The sequence below is a fragment of the Mesitornis unicolor genome, unplaced genomic scaffold, assembly GCF_000695765.1.
Source record: "Mesitornis unicolor isolate BGI_N332 unplaced genomic scaffold, ASM69576v1 scaffold8661, whole genome shotgun sequence".
NCBI lineage: Eukaryota > Metazoa > Chordata > Aves > Mesitornithiformes > Mesitornithidae > Mesitornis > Mesitornis unicolor.
The window spans coordinates 99057-120847 of record NW_010164429.1 but is presented as its reverse complement, the minus strand read 5'-3'; the positions used below and the strand labels follow the sequence as shown (position 1 = coordinate 120847).

The 21791-nt window shown below is 35.6% G+C and overlaps 1 protein-coding gene across 1 annotated transcript in view; it reads right to left on the bottom strand.

Annotated features, from left to right (window-relative positions):
• Nucleotides 1-21791, bottom strand: part of MYCBP2 (MYC binding protein 2, E3 ubiquitin protein ligase) — a gene marked incomplete at its 5' end in the record, with an annotated part of 156400 nt that overhangs the window by 38245 nt on the left and 96364 nt on the right. The window contains 7 exon segments of the mRNA XM_010194319.1: nt 5238-5399; nt 8371-8496; nt 11090-11222; nt 12144-12368; nt 14552-14626; nt 20670-20810; nt 21564-21680. Of these exon segments, the coding sequence (XP_010192621.1) occupies nt 5238-5399; nt 8371-8496; nt 11090-11222; nt 12144-12368; nt 14552-14626; nt 20670-20810; nt 21564-21680 (979 nt within the window).

Sequence of the window (21791 nt, the reverse complement as noted above, 5' to 3'; positions counted from 1 at the left end):
TCTTTCCTAAAACATGGAAATAGCTCCAGCTTGAAAAGTTACATAGTATGGAGATGTAAGAAGCAGTTCAATTCCCAGGGCAGGATGCTGTATTCTAACAGCCATGCCTACACTTCCTCGTAGGAAATGCTGGTAAACCAATCCAGGAGGCATGGGATACCACCAACGTGTCCACATTAGTCTTTGTTAAACAAACTCTAAACCAAACTGGTAAAACGTCTCTGAAGAGCGGAGAGAAGGTAAAGTGTCTTCCAAAATGCCACTGCTTTTCTGCATGATGAGGAAGGATAGCACTGACCTGCTTTTGCCCTTTTGCCTAACCAATTGGTACCTCTTCAAAAATAATGCATTCCTCTTTTGCTCACTGTTACTGACACGGGAGCTACAATATGGCTGTTAGCTGAATTTCCTCAAGCACTGCAATCAAAGAATCTTTTTCACATCCTTGAAAATGCCAAATGCCCTAATGACAGTTGGACAAGAACTCTTTTTTACTTTTTAATGAGTAAAAGAATATAGTGAAGTCAACAAACATATGAATATTAAATATTAAAAAGGGAGAAAACTATTAGTTACTGTTATAGTAGGGGAAGGACTGAGTGAACAAAAGCAAAAGCTGAAATGCAGTATCATTATAAAAATATTAGTAATGTTCTTTACTCAAAGGTAGGGTTTGAAGCACCAACACTTGTGCCGCTTAAGTTTAATACTTGAAAGAAGTATTCCTGTGCTTGAAGGGTAGCTAAAAATAATTCCATAATTTTATTATCTGTAACCACACTTTTTAAAGATGTGATAAGCCAACTTTATTTCTAAAATAAAGCTTGACACAATTTGTGCTCTTCCTCCAAACATTACCATACCAGTCCCCTAGAGAACGTTTTGAATTGACCTGGACAAATGTACGCATCATACATGTCTTTGATTATCGAATCTGTGAAGCCTAGGGTATGAAACCCTTTACCTTACTAGCTCAAACTTTCAGGAATGATGCCCTGCCAATACACAGCATCTGAAAAAAACAGTTAAACAAATACTCTCTCACTGCTTCACATGACAATTAAGTCCTTTTGGCACAATAAGGAAGAAATCAGTGTGCCTGGTTAATATTCTTGCTATGGTTTAAGGGTTACCAGCCTGAAAGGGAAGGACAGGTGGTGTCTGTAGGACCCTGGGCGGTCCGAGATCAGTACTGTTCCCCTTTCCAGCCACAGTCCATAAAAAACCAAGGAGGCCCAAGGTTTTCGTGGTCTTTTCCTGGATTCCTGGGCTGCTTCCTGGGCCTGGCTCCACGTGCTCAGCAGCATCCACCACCACCCGCTTCCCGGCACCACTGTGGTCCCTGGTCACGAGTCTCAGCGGCCACAAGGCACTACTTAGACACTTCTACTCGGGACTACTGGGATTGAGTTTTGTATATAGTACCCTTTGTTCCTTGCTAATTCCCTTTTCCTTTCCCCTGTTGTTCTTCATTAAACTTGTCACAGTCTTAACTTCCAACCTTGTGTGGAGCCTCTTTTCGCCATTCCCTTTTTTTTTTTTTTTAATCCTCCCCTGGGAGGGTGGGGGACAATAGAGAGAAAATCCTGCTCCCTGGGCTTGCCCTGAGCCTTAAACAGAAACAATTATCTTCTTTCATTTTACTGAAACACTACTGAGAAGGGTCATGTGCTCCATATACGTGCTAGTCTTTTGTGCCCCCTCTAAAGCTTAGGAAATGCAGATAGAAACATTGCAGGCAAAATCAGTGGTTATAAATGCTTTGTAACTAGTATCAAGAAAAGAAGGGAACAAAACCAAAAAGCAAGTGGTAGCACAATACTGAAGGGATGTATCAAGGAACTCCTGACATGAATGGCAGGGGCTGATGATATATGGTGGGATCATATGCCGGACTGCAGCTCCACAGCATGGATTGGCAAGGAAGCAGCCTGACAGGGCACTATGAACGTATCAAACAGCAGCTCAGCACTGCCTGGACTGAGCTGGGTCAGGAAGCAACAGCTGTGTTGTGCAGCTGCTCAGTGGGCTGCCAGGAATACAGAGAAAAAGGGAGAAGGTGGCACATGAGGCTAACAAGGAGGGTCCAAAGCCTCTCCAAATCCATTCTGCATTTGCAATAGCAACTCAGATGTGAAGACCCATGGCATAAAGGTCTAACACTGGTGACTGCAAGGTCTCACACCTCCCTCCCCCAGTTCAGAGTTCAACAGCCAATTGTGAAGTTTTGGTAAGTGATGCTGGACAGCATGGCAAGATCCTGTCTCCCTGACTTGTCACGTCTACGGAGTTTTATGACCCAGCACATTCTGTTGAAAGTTGAGAAACAAGACCTTCCTTGATCCTCTAGGTTTCCGTATTTCACCTATACTCAGAATCCAAGCAGAAATTTCAGTCTGTGTTTTTCATAAAATTCAGACACAAACTAATCAAGCAACCAGTAATTAGAGCTTGCAGCTGTGAGAGGTTGCAGTCCTGAGCAAATCTGCTACTGATGATCTTACAAACTTCTCAGAAGAAAGCATACTCAGGCTGGAGTAATTACAAGCTGTTTTGTGGAAACTACTAAGGAAGTAATATACACGAACTTGTGTTCTTTCTGGAAAAAAATCCTTGCTAGGGTTCCAAGTCAATACAGCTGTTCCTGAGCTCCTGGCAGGTTATGCCATATCTTCTAGCATTTTTTTGGCTTTTAGCTGCATAAAAGACTGACAAGGAATTAAAATACATGACAAGAGCATCTGAATTGTGCCTGTCCCTGTGAAAAAGAAAACTTTCTGAGCTTTTTACGCTTGTGTCACCATATGTGAAAGGAATTAAGCATGACAGAACAATCAGCCCTCCATAGAGTCCTAGCAAATAACACAAAGCTGAGTAACACAATTTCCCCTTCTTTTTTATAATATCCCCTCTGTAACAAATTATTTGACAAAAACCACAGGACTCTTGTTAGTTTACCTACTTATGATGTGAAAAGAATAACAGAAACACTTCTCATTTTTCCAAGCACTGTATCTGAGGAAGTGGTTGTCCAAAACTGTAGTATTTCCACAAAAAAATAACCAGACACTGGTTATTTGGAAGAAAAAACGTTGTGACAAGCCTTTTCCCTCTTCCCTAAATGAGTTTGGAAACCTAACCAATCCCCAAGTACAGAAGCCTCATAAGGAACACCTAGCTACAAACTGCCTCTGATTGTAAGAGACTATAAAGTGCTTTGGAAACAATGCATGAAAATCTCACAGTTTGTTACAGTTCTATGAGTGCTGCATCAGCGTTGAACACAGATTAAAAATTACACAGCAGAATTCAACCCAAGTAGAACTTTTCTATCTAAATATTTTTATTGCATATATGCCTTGCTATTGTAATTAATCTTATATTGCAAATTAAGCCATTACTTTCTAATATGTAGTTTCAAGAAATATATCCACAATAGAATAATTGCTTAAAATAAAATGTTTAATCTAGACATTCTTATTTAAGTTTAAAATACCTCTGATAATTTCCTTGACTATTAGATGAACAAATATATGAATACAGTTTTACAGGCTGCCCTGTCAATATTCTGACTTTGGATGGACTTGTAAATGGAGGTTTAACAAAACTGCAAAAGACTAAGAAAATTCCAACAGGAAATTTTCCCCCATAAAATTCTTAAATTGTGATAGTGTAAGCAAAAATGTTAATACTTATCTTCTTCATGCATAATTTACATTATTTGCATCATCTTAAGTTAGATAATAAACTGTTTAGAGGAAAGTCCCTGTATGAAGTCACACTTAGTGCAACAGTACACCAGTTCTGGTGGATGATTTTTGCCCTGCTGGAAGGGCAAGGAACCATATCTGTTGATATCTGATCGTATACTAAACTAAGATCTCAAATCAGACACAAACTTGAAAAGTGTTTGCAACTTCATTTTTATTACTTTATTTGGTAAACTACCAGTGCTCCCCCTATCTGACAAAAAAGGCTTCCTTTTGAATTAGGAATCCTTGTTAAAAACACAAACCACAGATGTCGCTTACTAAATACTGTTTCTCTACATCTGTTGGACAGGCAAATTCATTGAGCAAGATCCCATTGGGCAGCCAATAAAAAAACATTGACAGCTTATCTTTTCATACAATATAGGTCTAAATGCTAAAGGACAAATAATCTGAAATCTGAAATAAGACAATTAGGGTCATTTTTGATGCAAAGCTGAATAAAAAACTGAAAGCGTTGAGAAAGAATATACAACTTCAGAATCTCAGTGACAGTGCACTAATGCCACTGGTCATCAGCTGTTTTAACCGAGTAGGTTTTGGAATATTCTGCTTTCAGAATGTTATTTTAAGTCCAGCATGAATACAGGAAGTCACTGTCAGAATATTTCCGACAGACTTTACAAAAGTGAATCAGATTTTAATCTAGTTCTCACAAGAAGCACTTCATTGTCACATCAATAGCTGAGCTGGACAGATCCAGGACTGCACAGACAAGGAGACTGAACTGACGGGGTCCCACAAGAACGAACTGAGGCTTTTTCTGAAGGACAGTCTATGGGAGAAGACTAATATTCCTGTGACCCATGTTATACCTGTTCTTCACATAAGGAAGAATTTACTGCAATATCTGCTATCCATCATCAATGCTGAGCTTTTATTTTTCACTGAGCAAAACCTATTGAGTTTCCTGTCCTTCCACCAGTAACCAGGTTAACAGCTATTCACCTCTATGTGCAAACTTTCATGTCCATGCCAATCCTGTGAGCACCCAACAGAAGACTATCAAAGCCTCTCTTATGAGTAGCGCCAAGTAGTTCCCACTTTCCAGCTACATCCTTAAAGTTACAAGTGATGACAAAAATAGGAATTTAGGAGGCAAGAAAATGGAGTAACTATGAATTTACTGCAGTCCATTTTTGATGTTAAAAGAATTATTAACATTTTGTCCCGTACAAAATATTTACCTAAATTCTAAACCCAGAGTTGCATACAATATTGGAAACACACTTTCATGACTTATCTACACTGCAGAACACATATGAAAGCAAAATACTGAGATTAAAGTTGAACAAGTATACTTCTTTTGGAGCATTACCTCGCATGCTTCTGAACCATGAAAAACTGAAACCAAACCAAACCAGAAAGGTGCACTGAGGGATGATTAGTAGCCCGTAAGCAACTGAGAACAGCAATGTCAGAGCTGCAGAAATGGACTGATGAGGCAGGTAAGGCTGACAAACTTACTCTGAAGCTGTGGCTGAGGCTGCTGGAAGGAAAGGGGCTGTCCGAACACAAATGGACTGTGGACTAGGGAACAGGGAGGTTTTGCAGCTTGATCAAAGATGGAAGGAGCTGGGAGATTTGGCCGTGACTGAATGGAATTCAGTATGGCACTCAGTTGGTCACCTGTAGTGGGCAAAACAGTCAAAACTACAACCCGTTACTTGTCATTCTCCAGAAAGGCAGAGTAAAATGGTGCTCAATTAAAGTTTAAATGATGATAATAGAGAAAGCTCATAAATCTTATTTAGCCACATGAAACTCCGGCTGTGGCTAAACTTAAAAAAAAATCTCACCCCATGCATGGCAATAAAATTACTGAAAAGTACAAGCAGGGTTTTTTTCAAGGATCATGGATATTTTACTGCAGTTACTTAAAACATTTCAAAATAGAGATTTATATTCACCTTGCTAAAAAAAATTTAAAAAAAAATGAAGAGCAGCCAAAGAAAAAACAGAAATCCCTAGCATTTACAATAATACACACATGCAACAGAACATGCAGAAGAAGATTAGAAAAACTGATGAGAAGGGAAAGATAACATGTAATTAGGCTTTGGCAAGTGGATTTCTGTGCCAAGGCTTTGGTAAATATTTGCTTGTTTTCGCAAATATCTTTAGAAGTATTCTGTCATGCTGTTTTTCAAGATCAGTTTGAAGATATAATATTAAACACTTCTGGGTGATTATCAATGATCTTCTCATGGAATTAGAGCGCGACTGGCGGGTGTGTGGAACCCTGTATTACCTAAGAACTCCAAAATTAAAATTTGCACTTGTTTTCTTGATATTTTGGTTTCAAAACTGAGAGAACAAAAATATCAGAAAATATCTTGAATGCCTACCTAAATAATAATCTACAGGTATCAATAAATCAATCTTATTCCACTGTGTTGGAAGTAGTATAACTAAAAAAATATTGGAATCAGTACTTGGGCGGCAATCATTCCTACTTTAATAACCCAGAAGTGATTGACATGTTTGACAAACTGCTATTATTCTTAAATAGGACAGGCCCATTTCCTAGAATGAGTAATTATTTTGAAGGGAAGAACATCTGAGAAGAGGCTGACAGCCATCTGCCCACAATACTTAAATACAGAGGTGGGTAGGGCCATTCATGAGGTTATTAATGACTTGCCTGCAATGCAGAAGGCTAGGATAGAGAAGACATGGCTAAATCAAACAGAATGGTTGTGGGAGTTATGTCTTATGCCTCGCAGGTAATACTGTAAACACAGATCTATTACATGGGGAACTTTACATCTGACCAGCAGTTTGAAACACCTATAGACGGTGACTGCATTTTCACTGAAACTAGTGCAGCCCTGCAGATGTTCTTTTAACAAACAAGCACCTCTAAAAACTGCTTCATTCAGAAATTCTCCTAATGGATTATACTTGTGCCTTCAGTTTTTTTATTTTCCACAAAACGCAAAACTTCTTAGACCTGAGAATGCAAAAAGACTGTATACAAAGTAATGACACCGCTGAAGAACTCTGTTTTTTGGAAAGTAATAATATCATTATTCTTTCAATATAGTTGCCAACAACTCTCTACTCTTGGGCAATTCAGAAGTATTTACTGTACACTGAATGAATAAAGTCATCTAAATGAGTTGTTCGCTCACACTAAACATCACAGCTCGAAGGTGTATCGAGGGAATAATGCATATAAAATAATATGGAATTCAATGCCAGGAAGAGCTTTCAACTTTCTGTAACTGTAATTATCCCAAGCTGTTTAAGATAGGATGCAGCAAAAAGCAATTACGATGTCTTCAGAAACCAGGGCACCTGTTAAAACAGCATATTGTGCTCTGAGATTTTATCTTTGGACAGCACAGGGAAAAAATTCTTTCCCTAATATGCTTCTGCAGAAAAAGAATACATAATACTTCTGCACTATTACAAAATTGACATTGAGAGACAAGCTGTAATACTGCCTCACATGCTGAACATCTTAAACACTTCCACTTTTGTGATTCAATCATTACTTTGAAATTAGTATGGCTGAACTGGAAAAAGCAGATCTGTATAAAAGACCCTAAAAAAAACCAAAAGGAAAAAACATCAATCTTTCCCGTCTTTGTCCAAAAAAGGGTTTCCTATTGCAATGCATGGACACGTATGAACTGCTTCTTTTCCACAGTAAAACACTGTGGAATTATATAAAACTATTTCATATTATGAAAATAAAAGACAGGAACATTTAGGAATAACTTATTCCCTCGTCTCTTTTCCTTTAAAACTAGTCCTAAATCAAGTTATTTTATTTAGGAGACCATTAAGAATATATGCTGGTGCTAAAAACACATACCACACCTTAGGCTCAATGCTTGTAGTGGCATGGACAGAGTCCAGTGATGTGAGTAGAAGGACAAAGCACTGTGTTTCAGTAATGTTTCTCAAGGACCTCTGCAACAGCAAAAGTCCCTTCTGTATTATTAAATCTAGATCTAATTAACGAATGACCGGAAGGCATGAAGTTTGAGTTTACTGACATGAGTTATATATGTATCTATATATATAGTTACATCTTGCCAATGCAATAAACCATGATTAAAAGAAACTACTTTATATCATTAAAATTAACAAGGTTTAATTTATTTCCCAGGATTTGTAACTGATATCTATGTGACTGAAAGGTAACTTCAGTATTACAACCTAAATCTCAAATGGCATCTTTTATCTTGTCATCCCATTAAAGGCACTTAAAAAATGTCAAGACAAGTGAGAAGGGTTTACAAATGTTCCTGATCATTTTAAACCACGTGCTTTCTAAATCCAGTAATTTTCTTATCTTGTTTTACAAGTATTTTTTTTCATTTCTGCATTATAGCATTGTGCCTACCATTATAGAAAGCCTCAAGTGTAACTCACAAATCTTTGATGATCTTTTTCATACAGAGTACTTTGACTGACTGAAATTAACATTAACTGCATGATTTGTAAAACATCTCGCAATTCATTGCACTACTGCTTATGTCTTTTGGAGAACATCTGATGATGCCTGAAAGAGTAGGAAATATGTAATAAAAATACAAGCAAAATTAAGAAAAACATTATTTAAAAAAATGTCAGTATAAAAACATACCTTTGTTATTTCCAAGGCCATAATCAAACCCTTGTCCATTAGTACAGCTTGTCCCCTTACTGAAAGCTTGTATTGAAAAAGGACTTGGAGGAGGAGTCTGAACATTCTGATCTAGAAGGACTTGCTCTGTAAAAAGAACACACCACTTCAGAATTAGACCTTCTGAGTAACTGATTTACATTGGAAAGATGAGTTAGAAGGCAACGGAGCGCTATTTTCTTTTTCCACAGATAACACTCTTCCACTCCACTCAATTTTCTTCAAAAAGAAAAGCACATCTCTCTCCTTTAGAGCTCATGCTCTAAAAATACAGACGGAAGACTTAATACCATGCAGACCATGTTTAAGTTTGAGTTGATGCCAGCTTTGCCATCAAATGCCACTTAGGAACAGGCTTGACACTTTGTTCTTCAGTAACCTCACACCATTCAGTGTTTATACTTTGGACAACAATTGTTAAATTGATTTGACAAAACAGGGTGGTGGAAGGAGAGTTTTCAGAGTGGCAAACTCAGAGCCAATAAATTCTTGGCAACCTATAACAGCACATGGAACAAAGACATTTTTTCCCCTGACAGATTTATTCGTATCTGTTACTGAGTACTACAGTTTTGCTTTTCTATATGATACTAAAAAAACCTCCAACCAAAACCAACCAGGGTCCTTCAGAATACCCATAACAAGAGAAGAGCACAGCTAAATGAGAGACAGAATCCACCTGACTATTTGGATTTAGGGAGGTATTACAGACTGAATGTGGTCAGAAATATCATTCCAAGTGATGATCTAGAAGAAAAAATTCAGAAGAAATCTTCCAAACGCAGATTAAAAGCCCAGGTTGGCATCTTCAACAACTTCTTCTCTTGTAAACATACTAAAATTAATGTGGACTCAATTAAAAAAAAAAATCACAGCTATTCCACGAGTCATTTTTAGAAAACTGCATTTCAGGTCAAAACTGCATTTCAGAGTACAAACTTTTACATAGCGCACATATTCAAATAAAAGGCTGGAAGGCTGGAAATTCAAACTGCATTTAAAAAAACCCAAAGAATCTAGGATTTTCTAAATTTGAGGCCACTCTAGATCTTGCTGTAATGCCTCAGCTAATGTATCTGGATACCTGACTACAGGCTTGGGCATTCAGTACGACTTTTGCTTTGTCTCTGTCAGAAATCTTACTTTCTAAGAATTTCTTTATTATTTTATTACACAATGAGAATACAAAAGTAATCTGAAAGCTGGTATTATTTTGGAATAAAAACCTAGACAATTGCAAATCTTGTTGGAGCTCCTCCAAATTCTAATTATTTCCCTCCAGCAAAAGCATTGAAACTGATGACAAAGAGTATTCCCAATTAATTTCATGGCAAATAAAAGCAATTTGTTTAAATAGATGTGGCTTAGGTACATTAGTTTTACTAGGTACTGAGATGGACTAGGAATATAGAATGGATTGAAATATCTCAGTCATTCCACTGATAACTACTTAAACTGCTTTAGCTGGAGGCAGGAGAGATACCTGTCTTCACCCTACTTATAAAAACACAGACTCATCCAGAAAAGAATAAAACCAGGCACGTTGAGGCATGGGACTTGCATCACAAAGTTTCTAAGGTTATATCCCTATGCACTGGATTGTAAAATCCCACTACAGAGTTTGTCCTCAAATCCTGGAGCTTGCATTTCTGTTTTTCTGTGATAACGATATACTTGAAGACGTCCTTCAGTAAGGGTACATAACTACCAATAATCTGAAGACAGACTTTCAAACAAGAGTTTTGCTTAAATTCTTCTGAATTTGGAAAATTCTTTCACAAGTACACCTTGACAAATTCTACAAAAGATGAAATGGTAGATAAATTACTGAGGCTGGAAAAGACTACTTAAAATACACAAAACAGCGTCAGGTGACTTAAATGTAGGTTACAGCTATTCCTCAAAATAAGTACTCCTGAATGGAAACTTTTGCACACTGTTTAATTTATTAACTTCAGAGAAATTATTTTCTATTGGAAAAGCAAACAGCCTTGTATTAGGATAGAAAACGAAGACGATAACAACCCTGTTATTGAATACATGGGCTTTCAACAGTAATGTATTGCTCCAATTCACAAAAACCTTATTTTCTAGAATCTACATGGGCTCTTTGAGCACCTCAGAACTTGGCATTATCGGACATAACTAAAAATGGAGCATTTATGACTTCAAAGAGATACTGTGCCAAGTATTAACTGAACAATTTTTTTTTCCTCTTCACAATTTAGAAATTTTATTAAAAACTTTTAGTTATTCCCCTTCTTCACAGAATGTTTTATGCCTTAAAGTCAAGCAGCAGCCTACAACAAGTATTTATGTATTGGGAAGGAATGACTTTGTTCTAATATGGTATCACAATGATACTTGGTGTATCTAGGTGTGAAATAATTTTCAGCACAAAATGTCAAACCCAGAAAAAGGGCAGAGAGTCTGTTACAATGAACAAATAAAAGGCAAAGAAAAAAGAAAACATGAGGCAGTATTTTAAATCTTCTTTTAAAAAACATTTAAAGAATATTCATAAACAACTTTGAAGTCTGTGTAAAGTAACTCAAATGAAAAAGTGTAAATTATTGTTATGTCTGTTTAAAACTCAGTTCCTTATCTATTTAGTTGTCCTGTTTAGATAGCTTAATCTGTTCTAAGTTAATTTAAAAAACAAAACGAAACAACAACTTGCCATCTTCATGTCGGAGGTACTGGTTGCCACCTCTGTCTCTAGCTAAGGACCACGCCTCGCCTTCATCACTTTCACAGAATTCTACCATGCTGTTCTTATCCATTTGCACCCACGTACCTTCTGAATTGGTCACCTGATGCACACATGTAAAAAAGCACAATTTATTCACTTTTCAGGTAATTCAGTAGCATGATTCAGCAAATTATTATAGTATCTGAAAAAACACACTTATTTCAATCTTTATATTACAAAGCAAACATTAAAAAAGTTTCTTAAATTAAGGCCACAGGTTGAGGCAGACTGAAGAACCAAAACTATTTATGTCACGTTTACAGTTAGTCTTAAAAAAAAAAAAAAAAAAAAACTTCGACCTGTTTACGTTCAGAAGAAGCAAAATCACCAAACACCACAACTTTAGAATACCCAAACAAGCCTAAATAAAAACTTGAAGGAGATATTCACCAAAATATGCTCTCTTATTGGTGGCTGCAACAGTACAATTATAATACCAATTTCTATATGAAAACTTTGTACCAGTACTAATTTTGTTCCTGACATTGTATTTAGGAAATAGCATGACACACTTCATCCTTAAGCCCTTCTTAACCATAAAACACCACAGCTGGACAACCGGGAACAGTAACAACAGTTCAGCAACTGAACAAATGAATACAATACAAAGGAACAGAATAATTTGTTAATTGGTTAGGTCCTAGAAAAATGTCTTTTCAATTAAATAAAATTCTTTCAAAGAATATGACAAAAAAGCAGAATTAGAAACATCATTTTGTAAGAAATACCATAACAGAAACATAGATGCAAGCATATATAATTGCAATACAATTTTAACATTATTCCAATCAATGCACACATGTAAAAGGCAAAAGACATAATTGCATTAGTATTTATAATAGAAACCGAGTTGAAAGGTTAGTACTTATCATGAGGGTTGGAAAAGCAAACCTGTACGGGGGGGCAGATTCTTTTGCTGAGTTTACTACTGTTATACACTGGTACCTATGAAGACATGAACTGAAGCTACAAGGATCCATACCTCGCCCACTGCCTTGACTTTGTTTCCCAGAACTAACATTCCAATTGGGATACCTCTAAGGTTAGGGCAGCTTCTGATGTTGTGACCTGATGGGCCAGTCTTCACTACCTTGTACACTCCAGGTCCACCTCGCAGGAATGGCATATCTTGTTCTTGCATCACTGCTTCCTGTGGGCAGTGTGAATTTAGGTCTTTGAAAAAATCATCGGTATTAGACCTAGATTCCTGAGAAATTAAAAAGAAGGCAAAACAAAACAGAATAAAACCTATTAATAATACCTTTGAACACTTCAGATAGATACTTATTTCAAGACTACAGTAGCTACATTTCAGAGCTAAGAGAGATACTAGTTACATTGCTAATTTTAGTGTGCAATGATAAACAACTAACTACTAGTAAATTGCACATTAACTGCAAAGTCACCATAATATTCTTGAAACAAAAGTAGTATAAATGTAGGTCCATTTATGTCAAAGGAGTACCTCGTATCTACAACTAGAGACAAATTATTCGCTCTAACCACTTTCACTAAACCTTGTTTCATAATGACATTTTTCAGGATACACATTCATTCCTCTTGCTGTATTAAATTTTGTTAAAAAATCTGGAGCTATGTAAAGGGAATTTGAATATCTATTACTAAATTATATGCTGCTTTTTAATTTCATATTTATAATAAATTGTTAATTAAAAGTAAAGGTAAAATTACGACTATGAGTAACAGCAACACCACAGATTTTTAAACGCACATATAAATATTAGTGCATATTTATTATCTTCATTACGACAATTAAAATGGCCTGCAAATTTATTTCACCAGGTAACAATTACAGATAAAATATATACCCAGATCTGAAATGAGAACACACTTTTTGAGTCTCCTACCAAGAAAAATTGGTAGTTACTAAAAGAAGAGAAATATTGGCATAGATTTTTAAGCCAGCCATAGGTTAATAAAAAGGCTACTGTATAGAAAAATCTGAGGAATGGCAGTAACATAATGCACATTTATATCAGAAGAAAGCCAGTGAGAAGCAGGAGAGATCTCTATTATGTTTATAATCCAAGTCATAGGTTCTTTTAAAAGAATATCTGAAAGCTAAGAACTAAGGAATGCCCTATGGGATGAAGCCAGTGGTTCACCTAGTCCCGCATATTCTCTTCAGCAACAGGAGATGCTGATTGCAAGTTGCATACAAGTCTCTATTAGTGGTCTGTCCCTTACACATCAACAGCATTTAAAAATCTTCTTATAATAGATGTTAGAAGGTATACCCTGTTTTCTTTAGTATTTATTTATGGATCTGATTCCTATAAATTTGTTTAATTTCTTCTGAATGTGCTGATACTTTGTGCCTCCACAATCTCCTGTAAAAACGCCTTCCAGGACTACACTTCCTGTTGTGTAAAAGAATACTTCTCTTTTATTAGTTTTAAATCAGATGTCTACTATGTTATTTCCTTTTTAATTAATGCAATTTCCTCTGATCCCTTTAATTATCATATTTCCAGTTTGTTTGTAATGAATTCTAGGCACTACATCCAGAGTAATACAACTTTCCAAGTTGCCTTGTCTTGCCTTGCCAAGTCTTTCCAAGAAGCCTTCATAGAAAAATGAGTCTGTTCTGTAAATATGTAACTTTCAGAGCAAGTCAATGCAAGCTGAGATAAACTGGTTCGAGGAAAAAAAAATAATCTATATGTTTTAAAGACAGTCTAAACACGGTGTAGGTCTTCATAAAACAATAAAGAAGTTTGCTATTTCTGGGAAAAAGATTCAGTGAAAACCAAGTTTTTACATCTGTAAGCCAACATATACAATGCAGAATGTCATCTTCATTACAAAGTTTATATGAAAACAACTTGATCTCAAAATGACTACATGGCTGCAAAGAGATTTAGACAGGCATTGTGTAGATAATTTAAACTGCTTAACTGTACATAATGTAATTTGTTCCTATAATTGTATAATTTTTTAAAAAATATTAAGAAAGGGATGAGTATTTGTTAAATATTTATTTACTCATACAAATAAATCTTATTACAAGTTGCAACTTAATGTGTACCTTCCAATACCACAAAAATTTACTAGTACATTCTGCATTCAAGAGAGGCTGGAAGCCTTTACTATGTTACTAGGCCATGTCTCTGATTTCTAATTTGTTTTGTTTTGTTAAAAACAGAGAATGTTACTTATGAATTAATGAAAGTTCATTAATCTGCCCTGGTAATTTTTTCTCATCCTAATGGAAGAGGCACAGATACAGTAATCTATGCAAATCTGCTAGTTCCTGTAAAAGAATTCAAAATAAAACAGACTTCAAAGAGTATTTAATGTGAAGTTGAGTCACAAGGTACAATCCGAAAACACAAGACATGATGTGACTGTTCCTGTCACTTAACTCACCTTAGGGGGTAAAGCTTTGGAAGTCCATGAAAAAAAGTCCAAATCCCTTACTCCTTGGCTAGCATTAAAGACATTCTGAGCAACAAAGTTTAAGAAAAAAAAAGACATATCAACAAGGAAAAGGGAACAAAGAAACATTGGAGGAAGAAGCTCGATGTACTATAATGTAAACTTGCTCCACAAGTAAATTTACTGGCAGAATGTTTTGCAAAATGGGCAAGTTTTGTTTTCCTAATCAAGTCACCTGAGCCCATGGCTCAACATGGCAAACCATCCATTAAACAAAAACAGTTTAGTATGTCAAAAGCTCAAAATAGATGTAGTGTGTCATGCCATTTACTGAAATTAAGAGCCAGACATTTCTTAGAAAGCTTGAGACTTTGTGCACAGGAGAACCTCACACTTCTGTTACAGTGAAACAGTAGTTGGTCCCACCACAAACCACAATCTTATAACAAAAGTCTGCTGTTCTGAAAGACAATTTCAATTATTGCAGCACAACTGCACATGGGCTTTAGTCACCAAGTCAGAGCTGAAAACATGCAGAAGGGCTGAGGTCACTATTGCTGAAAACAATTCATTTGCACAGAATGATTTTACCAGTTTGCACATCAAAATCGCATCCTTTATTAGAGCCAAAAATTTCAGAGTGCTATAAGGAGAACGATTGCTAAGATATCATTAGTTTTATAAAACATACAATGCATTTACTAGCTTATTACGAATTATCGTAAACCAAATGGAGCTGCCAGAAAGATATCACTAATTTTGAAGCGCTGCTGTTCTGTGTATTTTTTCCACACAGAACAACTAGGACATCTTTTAATCATTAGAAAACATGAAAAAGAAGGCATCTTTTCTCTATAAACTGCTTTCTGATAATTTCAAAGAAATTTTCACTGCTCCTGTCAAATAAAAGAATTAATGGTATATGTAGAGTAGTATTAATAATCAGTATTATTTATGGCAAAGCCACCATTTTATCTGTATGAACAGAGGTACCAAGATCTTATTTCACATCCCCATCCTGGCAGGGGAACCAAATGAATCCCTGGACAGCAGCCACATTAAAATTTAACAGTACATAAAGAAAAGGCAATGAATCCCTTTTAAGTAGAAACAGGTACAAAATACTCTTGGCATGCTTCCTCTGTATTCCTTGAAAAAGCATTAACGTGATAAAAGTAAGTACACCTATGCTTCTGCCCCATGATAGAAGCAAATCATCTAGCTATATACTGTTTGCAAAACCTCTGCTTATATCAAGATTCAGTAATACAAATGATTTGCAATTTTGACAAAAACATGGAAATAGTCAAACACTAACATTTCTTTGGGATTTAGCACCTCAAGCCAAAAATGAAAGAGGTACCAATGCACTAGTGAGGTATGACTGGGGGCACTGGGGAAGTATTAGATAGGAAGACTGGCAGAGCAAAGACTTACAAACCTGACATAAAACTACGACAACTCTAAAAAGCCTACATTTGCCTGATGAGAGTGTACTTCATAGGCGCCTAATATAGTTTATGTTTATAATTATATTACTTTGCAGCATATCTCATATTTTGCAATGGAATTCTACTGTACAGAGAAACATGGACTATCCATACCTAAAATATCCAAGTATATTTCAAAGATTATTTCTGTGTGTTATGAAGCTGTATGTAAAAAGCATACAAGAGAAACCAACAGCAGTGAAGAGGGACAATGCTGGCTTAACAACACCAAGATCATCAAACTGGAAGCTCTGAAAGCTTTGGAGCTTCCTGGCTATTAGGATACTACATGCCAGTTTAGATGAATAGATAGGCATGGATTTGAAAATTACATTTTCATTCTGAAGAAACTACTACATACAAGCTTTATATTTAGTCCTTCTGCTACCACTTAGACTTAGTTTATTTTTCCCTTTCAAGTTTTCCCTTCCAAACACTAAAAATAACTTCAGGAATTCATACTTCTTTCCAATAAGGTTTAAGTTTCACAAATATTAAATTACTTTGTTTCGCCACCAAAAATTAGCAGACTACTAAGAAACATTTAAAAGCTCATTAATTTTGGTTAATTATTATTATTAATGTTATTTTTCAAAGCTAAGGGTTATCTTTAACAACCATTGTGACCTTTTACCCAACATAGCCTTACTCTCCAACACCTTTGATCATGTCTAAAATGACAGCAAAACACTCTTGTGAACGTCCTTCAATGTTTCCACAGAACATTCAGCTTTCTGAGGTTCTGTGATCAAACACAGCGGCCTATATACTAATTTTAGTTCTTTCTTCCATTGCAACAGTGTTTGAAAAACTTACAGTTTCTGAGTCCTGTTTGCCTGTGTTGGTTGGGGAACGTAAGAGTAAAACTTGGCAACAGGGTACAATATTCCCTGTAATTATAAAGTTTGATATTGAAAATGAACTAACAAAAATATATTCAGAATATGATTTTTAAAAAGTCAAGTTCCAGAGCTTAACCAAGATAAAACTCTATTTCTCCCTAGTGTGTACTGTTTTATGCTGTATGTACCTTTCTAGTAAGTACTATGTATAAGCATCCACACGTTACTGTCCCTGTACGTAACACCCTCTATCAGAACTTAAGCATTTTTTCAAAACCAGTTAACTGAATGTTATAAGACAAAAGGAAAAGTAACTACCAAGGAAGGAAACAGCTTATCCAATATCACAGTCTATTAAGACTCATACTGTCATCCAAAATCAGCAGCCATGAAATTCATAAGTCTCTTAATCATATTACCTACAGTGGATTAGATGCTTAATTTTAGATCAATGTTCATATAGCAGCTCCTCATGAAAGGGTCTGACTGTATAGCTTTTCTTAAAAAAGGTAAATGACCACAGCACAAGTAAGCTGTTTAGCAGCTACAATGGATCTCTGCTTTCCTATGATCATTTCTCTTTAAATATAATAGCTCTGATCAAAATATACAGAAACAGGGTATTTAGGAGATCTAAGATGCTCAATATTTGCTTTATCATAAAATATATGGTTAATGTCTACAAAGAAACATAAAATGTAAATAAAATACATATGCCAGGAGGACAAGAGGCTGAAATTAACACTGCTGAAAAATTCTTTTTTTCCTTTATTCACTATTCTATTAATGCAGTGATGAAATAGAAGAATTCAAGTTTTCTTTAAAAAATACACCTTAAATGTATTTCACAAAATGTACTAAGAGTTTTTTATTTACTTAAGGGATGGGCAGAAAAAGCCTGTATGCAGAAATGTGACAATATACTTGGAGCTGCCAAGTCTGTGCACTCATGAATTGAATAAAAATTGATTCTAACATAAGTAATGTGGCATTCATTTGAACAGGGAATACAACGTCTAATTCAGCCATAAGAGACTTCTTCCAGTCTGTTTCCTTCTTCTGAAATCAATACTGGCAGATCATCTTTGGATTCCAAAAACCTTGCATATTATGAGATTTTTTTTTTAACTACATTTTGCTTATTGTGCCTTTCAGTTGCCCAAATTAACAGAAAAGGATTATTTCACAATTTTACCTACAGAACCTTTAGCATTTACTATTTAATTGAACATCTTTTGCCACACCAGTCATTCAGCTCTAGAGTACTGTACAGATCAAATCTGAAGTCTTACAGTACTTTTCCTGGACAATTCAGAAAAAATATAGATATTTATATTCTTAACTTAGTAATCACTTTAAAGCAGATTTTACTTTAAAACTTTCTACCAAGAAAGCACTATCACTTTATGTGATTAAGATTTAGTAGGAAAAAGAGTTTTAAGCTGAGCTGCAAAAATCAGCAGCTTATAATAGAGTTTACTGGGTTTCAAGTTGTGTGGTGCGTAATGCTAGAACAACATGCAGTAAAGACTAAGGCATCCAAAAGTAAGCCACTGAACCTTGACTTTTTGGTGGCCTTTAAGAAGAAATAAAGTGTTAGGAAACATTTTTTTTCCCTTTTCCTTTTATTATTATGACCCAAAGCAACAAATCTTAATGCTTAAATATGGCGATAATGAAATTAAATAGTTTCAGGACATCTTAAGTCTGTTCAAAAATTTGAAAATCTGAGAGATGCAAAGACACATTCCACCTGAAACTAATTCAAAATACATCTTTTATTACATGTAGCTACACTGTTATAATAGTAGGTTTTGAAAGACATTTCCTATGTTGGTCACTGGCTATTAACTGATCATAAGTGAAGAAAGCATGAGACTTTCACCCTTGTGTTATTAAAGATGTGTTGTAACAGGTTAGTTAAAAGAAAATTAGGCTTATCTTCCAGGTCCTAATAGTCTAAATGGTATCAAAACTGATTCACAGCACTGTTTAAGAAAATATAATATTTTATCTGAATTTCACAGAAGCAGAGAGAAGTGTACGATAATTGAATGTTGTTTTTCATATTTCATCCCACCTGCCCTACTTATTCAAATGAAATTTTAACTATCAAAATTATATTATCAAGATTGAGTGTTCAGTTATTTATTTAGCACAGCCACTTCCTTTCAGGCTTTTCTCAGGGAGCACAGGGAAGTTCTTCTCTAGAAAGAAATGTGTACTAGAGTAACTTGAAATACACCAACCAGTAATTTCTTGCTAACTGCTGTTCTCAAAGCTATTCCCTTCAGCAAGTTACAAAGTATTAGAAATAAACTAAAAAAATAAAACAAAATAAAATTAAAATCTAGCAGAAAAATATCCACCCAGACTTACAATATTTATTGATGTTAACTCCTTAGTCAAGGTTAATTCACTTTTATCATGGGTTAACAGGTAAAATTCAACTGCTGCATACATATTAATGCTTTGTGAAAGTATAATACAGAATTTTTCTAATGAGTATCAATTTTTAAGGCCAAAAATACAAGCAAGATTTTAAGCAACGCTATTATTTTTTCCATTTTTCATATATTCTACAACAAACTAGATAAATATGCTTGTCATCAAAAAGTGTTTGAATGACTAATGGCTGAGTACAGAAATAATTTGCTTCCTAAATACAGCATTAAAGTAATTCCCAAAATGAGGATTTTATTGAAAGAACTCTCCAAAAAGAACTATATCAAGAAGTCATTTATAGACAAGAAGGTGAACAGGAAGAAGATCTGGTCGCATCGTATAACAGTGTTTGTCAGAACATGAGCTGCAGCCACAAGGGGTTTATGAATTGCCAGATCTGGCTACTAGCAAACAGCACAGATTCACTGGAACTGGGAATCTCTCCGTTCTTCCATGATCAGAAAACATGAGCAGAATGACATTATTGTCTGCAGGTGTTTAATTTGGCCAAATATTTTTAAATCGTCTTCAGCTGCAGCAGCAGCTCACTCATGTAAAAGACAAACCAGATCTAAATAGCTGCATTTGCAATTAGATTTGGTCCTCACATTCTGCCCTGAAGAAATCAAAGTACTGCCCACCCTGGGGAAGGCACAAACCGAAATAAGCCAGAAAGAACTACACTTTCATAATTTTTTTTAAAAACATTGGTTTGGCTAATAAGTTTTTCTGTCCTTTTAAAGTTTTTTAAAACTCTTATCTTGTTTCAAGAAACGGTGTAACCTTTGAATTGTAGCGATGGCAATCACTGTCAAGTTATCCAGATAAATTACACTTACTCTTATAAATTCAATTTTTACTCAGTCTGGATGCTCTGTGATTCTCTGATTAGCTAATAAATTGATAACTCAAGGATTCAGTGTAAAACTCAAAAAATATTCACAAAAAACATTTCTAAAAATGCCTCAGTTACACTGATTTACTGCAGGCTGCAAGCCTCTTCTGAGATCATGGCATCAGTGGACCACTTTACAGACAATGATGTCTTGTATCAGAATCACCTGTTACAGGCCATAATCTTATATGATTATACTTTCATTGAAGCCATCCTTGCACTTCTCTTCTAGAGGAGTCTTCAACATAAAAAGCCTTGTACCTTTCTACACTCCACCCTCATTACACAACAGCCCTCAAAACATGCAAACACATATAGAGCAGTATTTGGTAATATTCTGTTTACCTCAGGACTCACTTGCAGCCTTAATTAAAGAAAGTCTTGTAATGAGGCTAGAGTGTACTTTTGGATATTTTTCAAAGGCACCTTTTACTTACGTCAACAGGTACCAGAAGGCTCTTGCCCAGATGCTGGTTAAAAGAGAGACACCAGGCTTCAGTGTAACCATTCATGTTAGGAACATACTTCTTTATTGTCTCATCATTCAGCCTCAGCCAAACACCATCATCATTGTGGATCTATGGGAAACAAGCAACAAAAACGAGCCATGCCCTCCTGTAACTGTGCTGTAGCTAGTAAGGATCAACAGACTTGAGACAAACAGACAATAGCAGCAAGGAAATAATGATCTTCACTGTGCTGATCAAATGTAAGAAGAGGTAAAGAGCAGTATCAACAAAATCAAAATTTCAAAGCAATGGGAGGCATATCTTTTCAGAAGGTGCAAAGATAAATTTAAATCAGCTCATGCAAAAATAAGAGGTGCTTTAAGAGAAAAGAAGAAAGCAAGCCAAGCCTTCATAAGCTTCGTAAGTTCCTCACTTTCCATTTTTCTACTGCTGTTATAATTAAGTAAATTACAAAAACATTCCCTGTACATGAAGTTATACTGCAAGAAAAATACATGCATAGTGATCTTTCAGAAGGGTAAGTGAAAGATTTAATGAAAATGACACCTACATCTGACTTATTGTGTAGAGTTGAAATAGTAAGTCATCAACTGCTAAATCCTTAGAGATATTACAAGGCAAACTCTAGGAATTGTTTCCTCATATCAGAGTCTCAAAGTTTTGTTACATTAGGTTTCTGAGTAAGTGAATTAAAAAGAAATGACAGGCTGAAATATTAAATTAGTAAATATTGAGGTTTTTGCAATTTACACTCGTGTTCTTAAGCTGTTTATGTCAACATCTAAACATTAAAAAAAAACATTTGCATGAATTAGCTTTACATCTTAGCCAAATTTTCAACAGAAATGTCTTATTAATTACCTCGTCAATGAAAGTGATGGATCCATTGACTTTCACTATGCCTATTTGCTCACTCTGAAGGGAAGGGTGGCTACGGATACGAAGCCCTGCACTGTCCTTGGCCACAAATTTGCGAACCTAAGAGAAGCAAAGAAAGATAGTAAGGAAGAAAAAATTGGAACAGAGCTCTCAGAGTAAAAAGAAACAGGTTTAACAGATTCCGAAATGCTAGCGACGAGATGGCAGAAT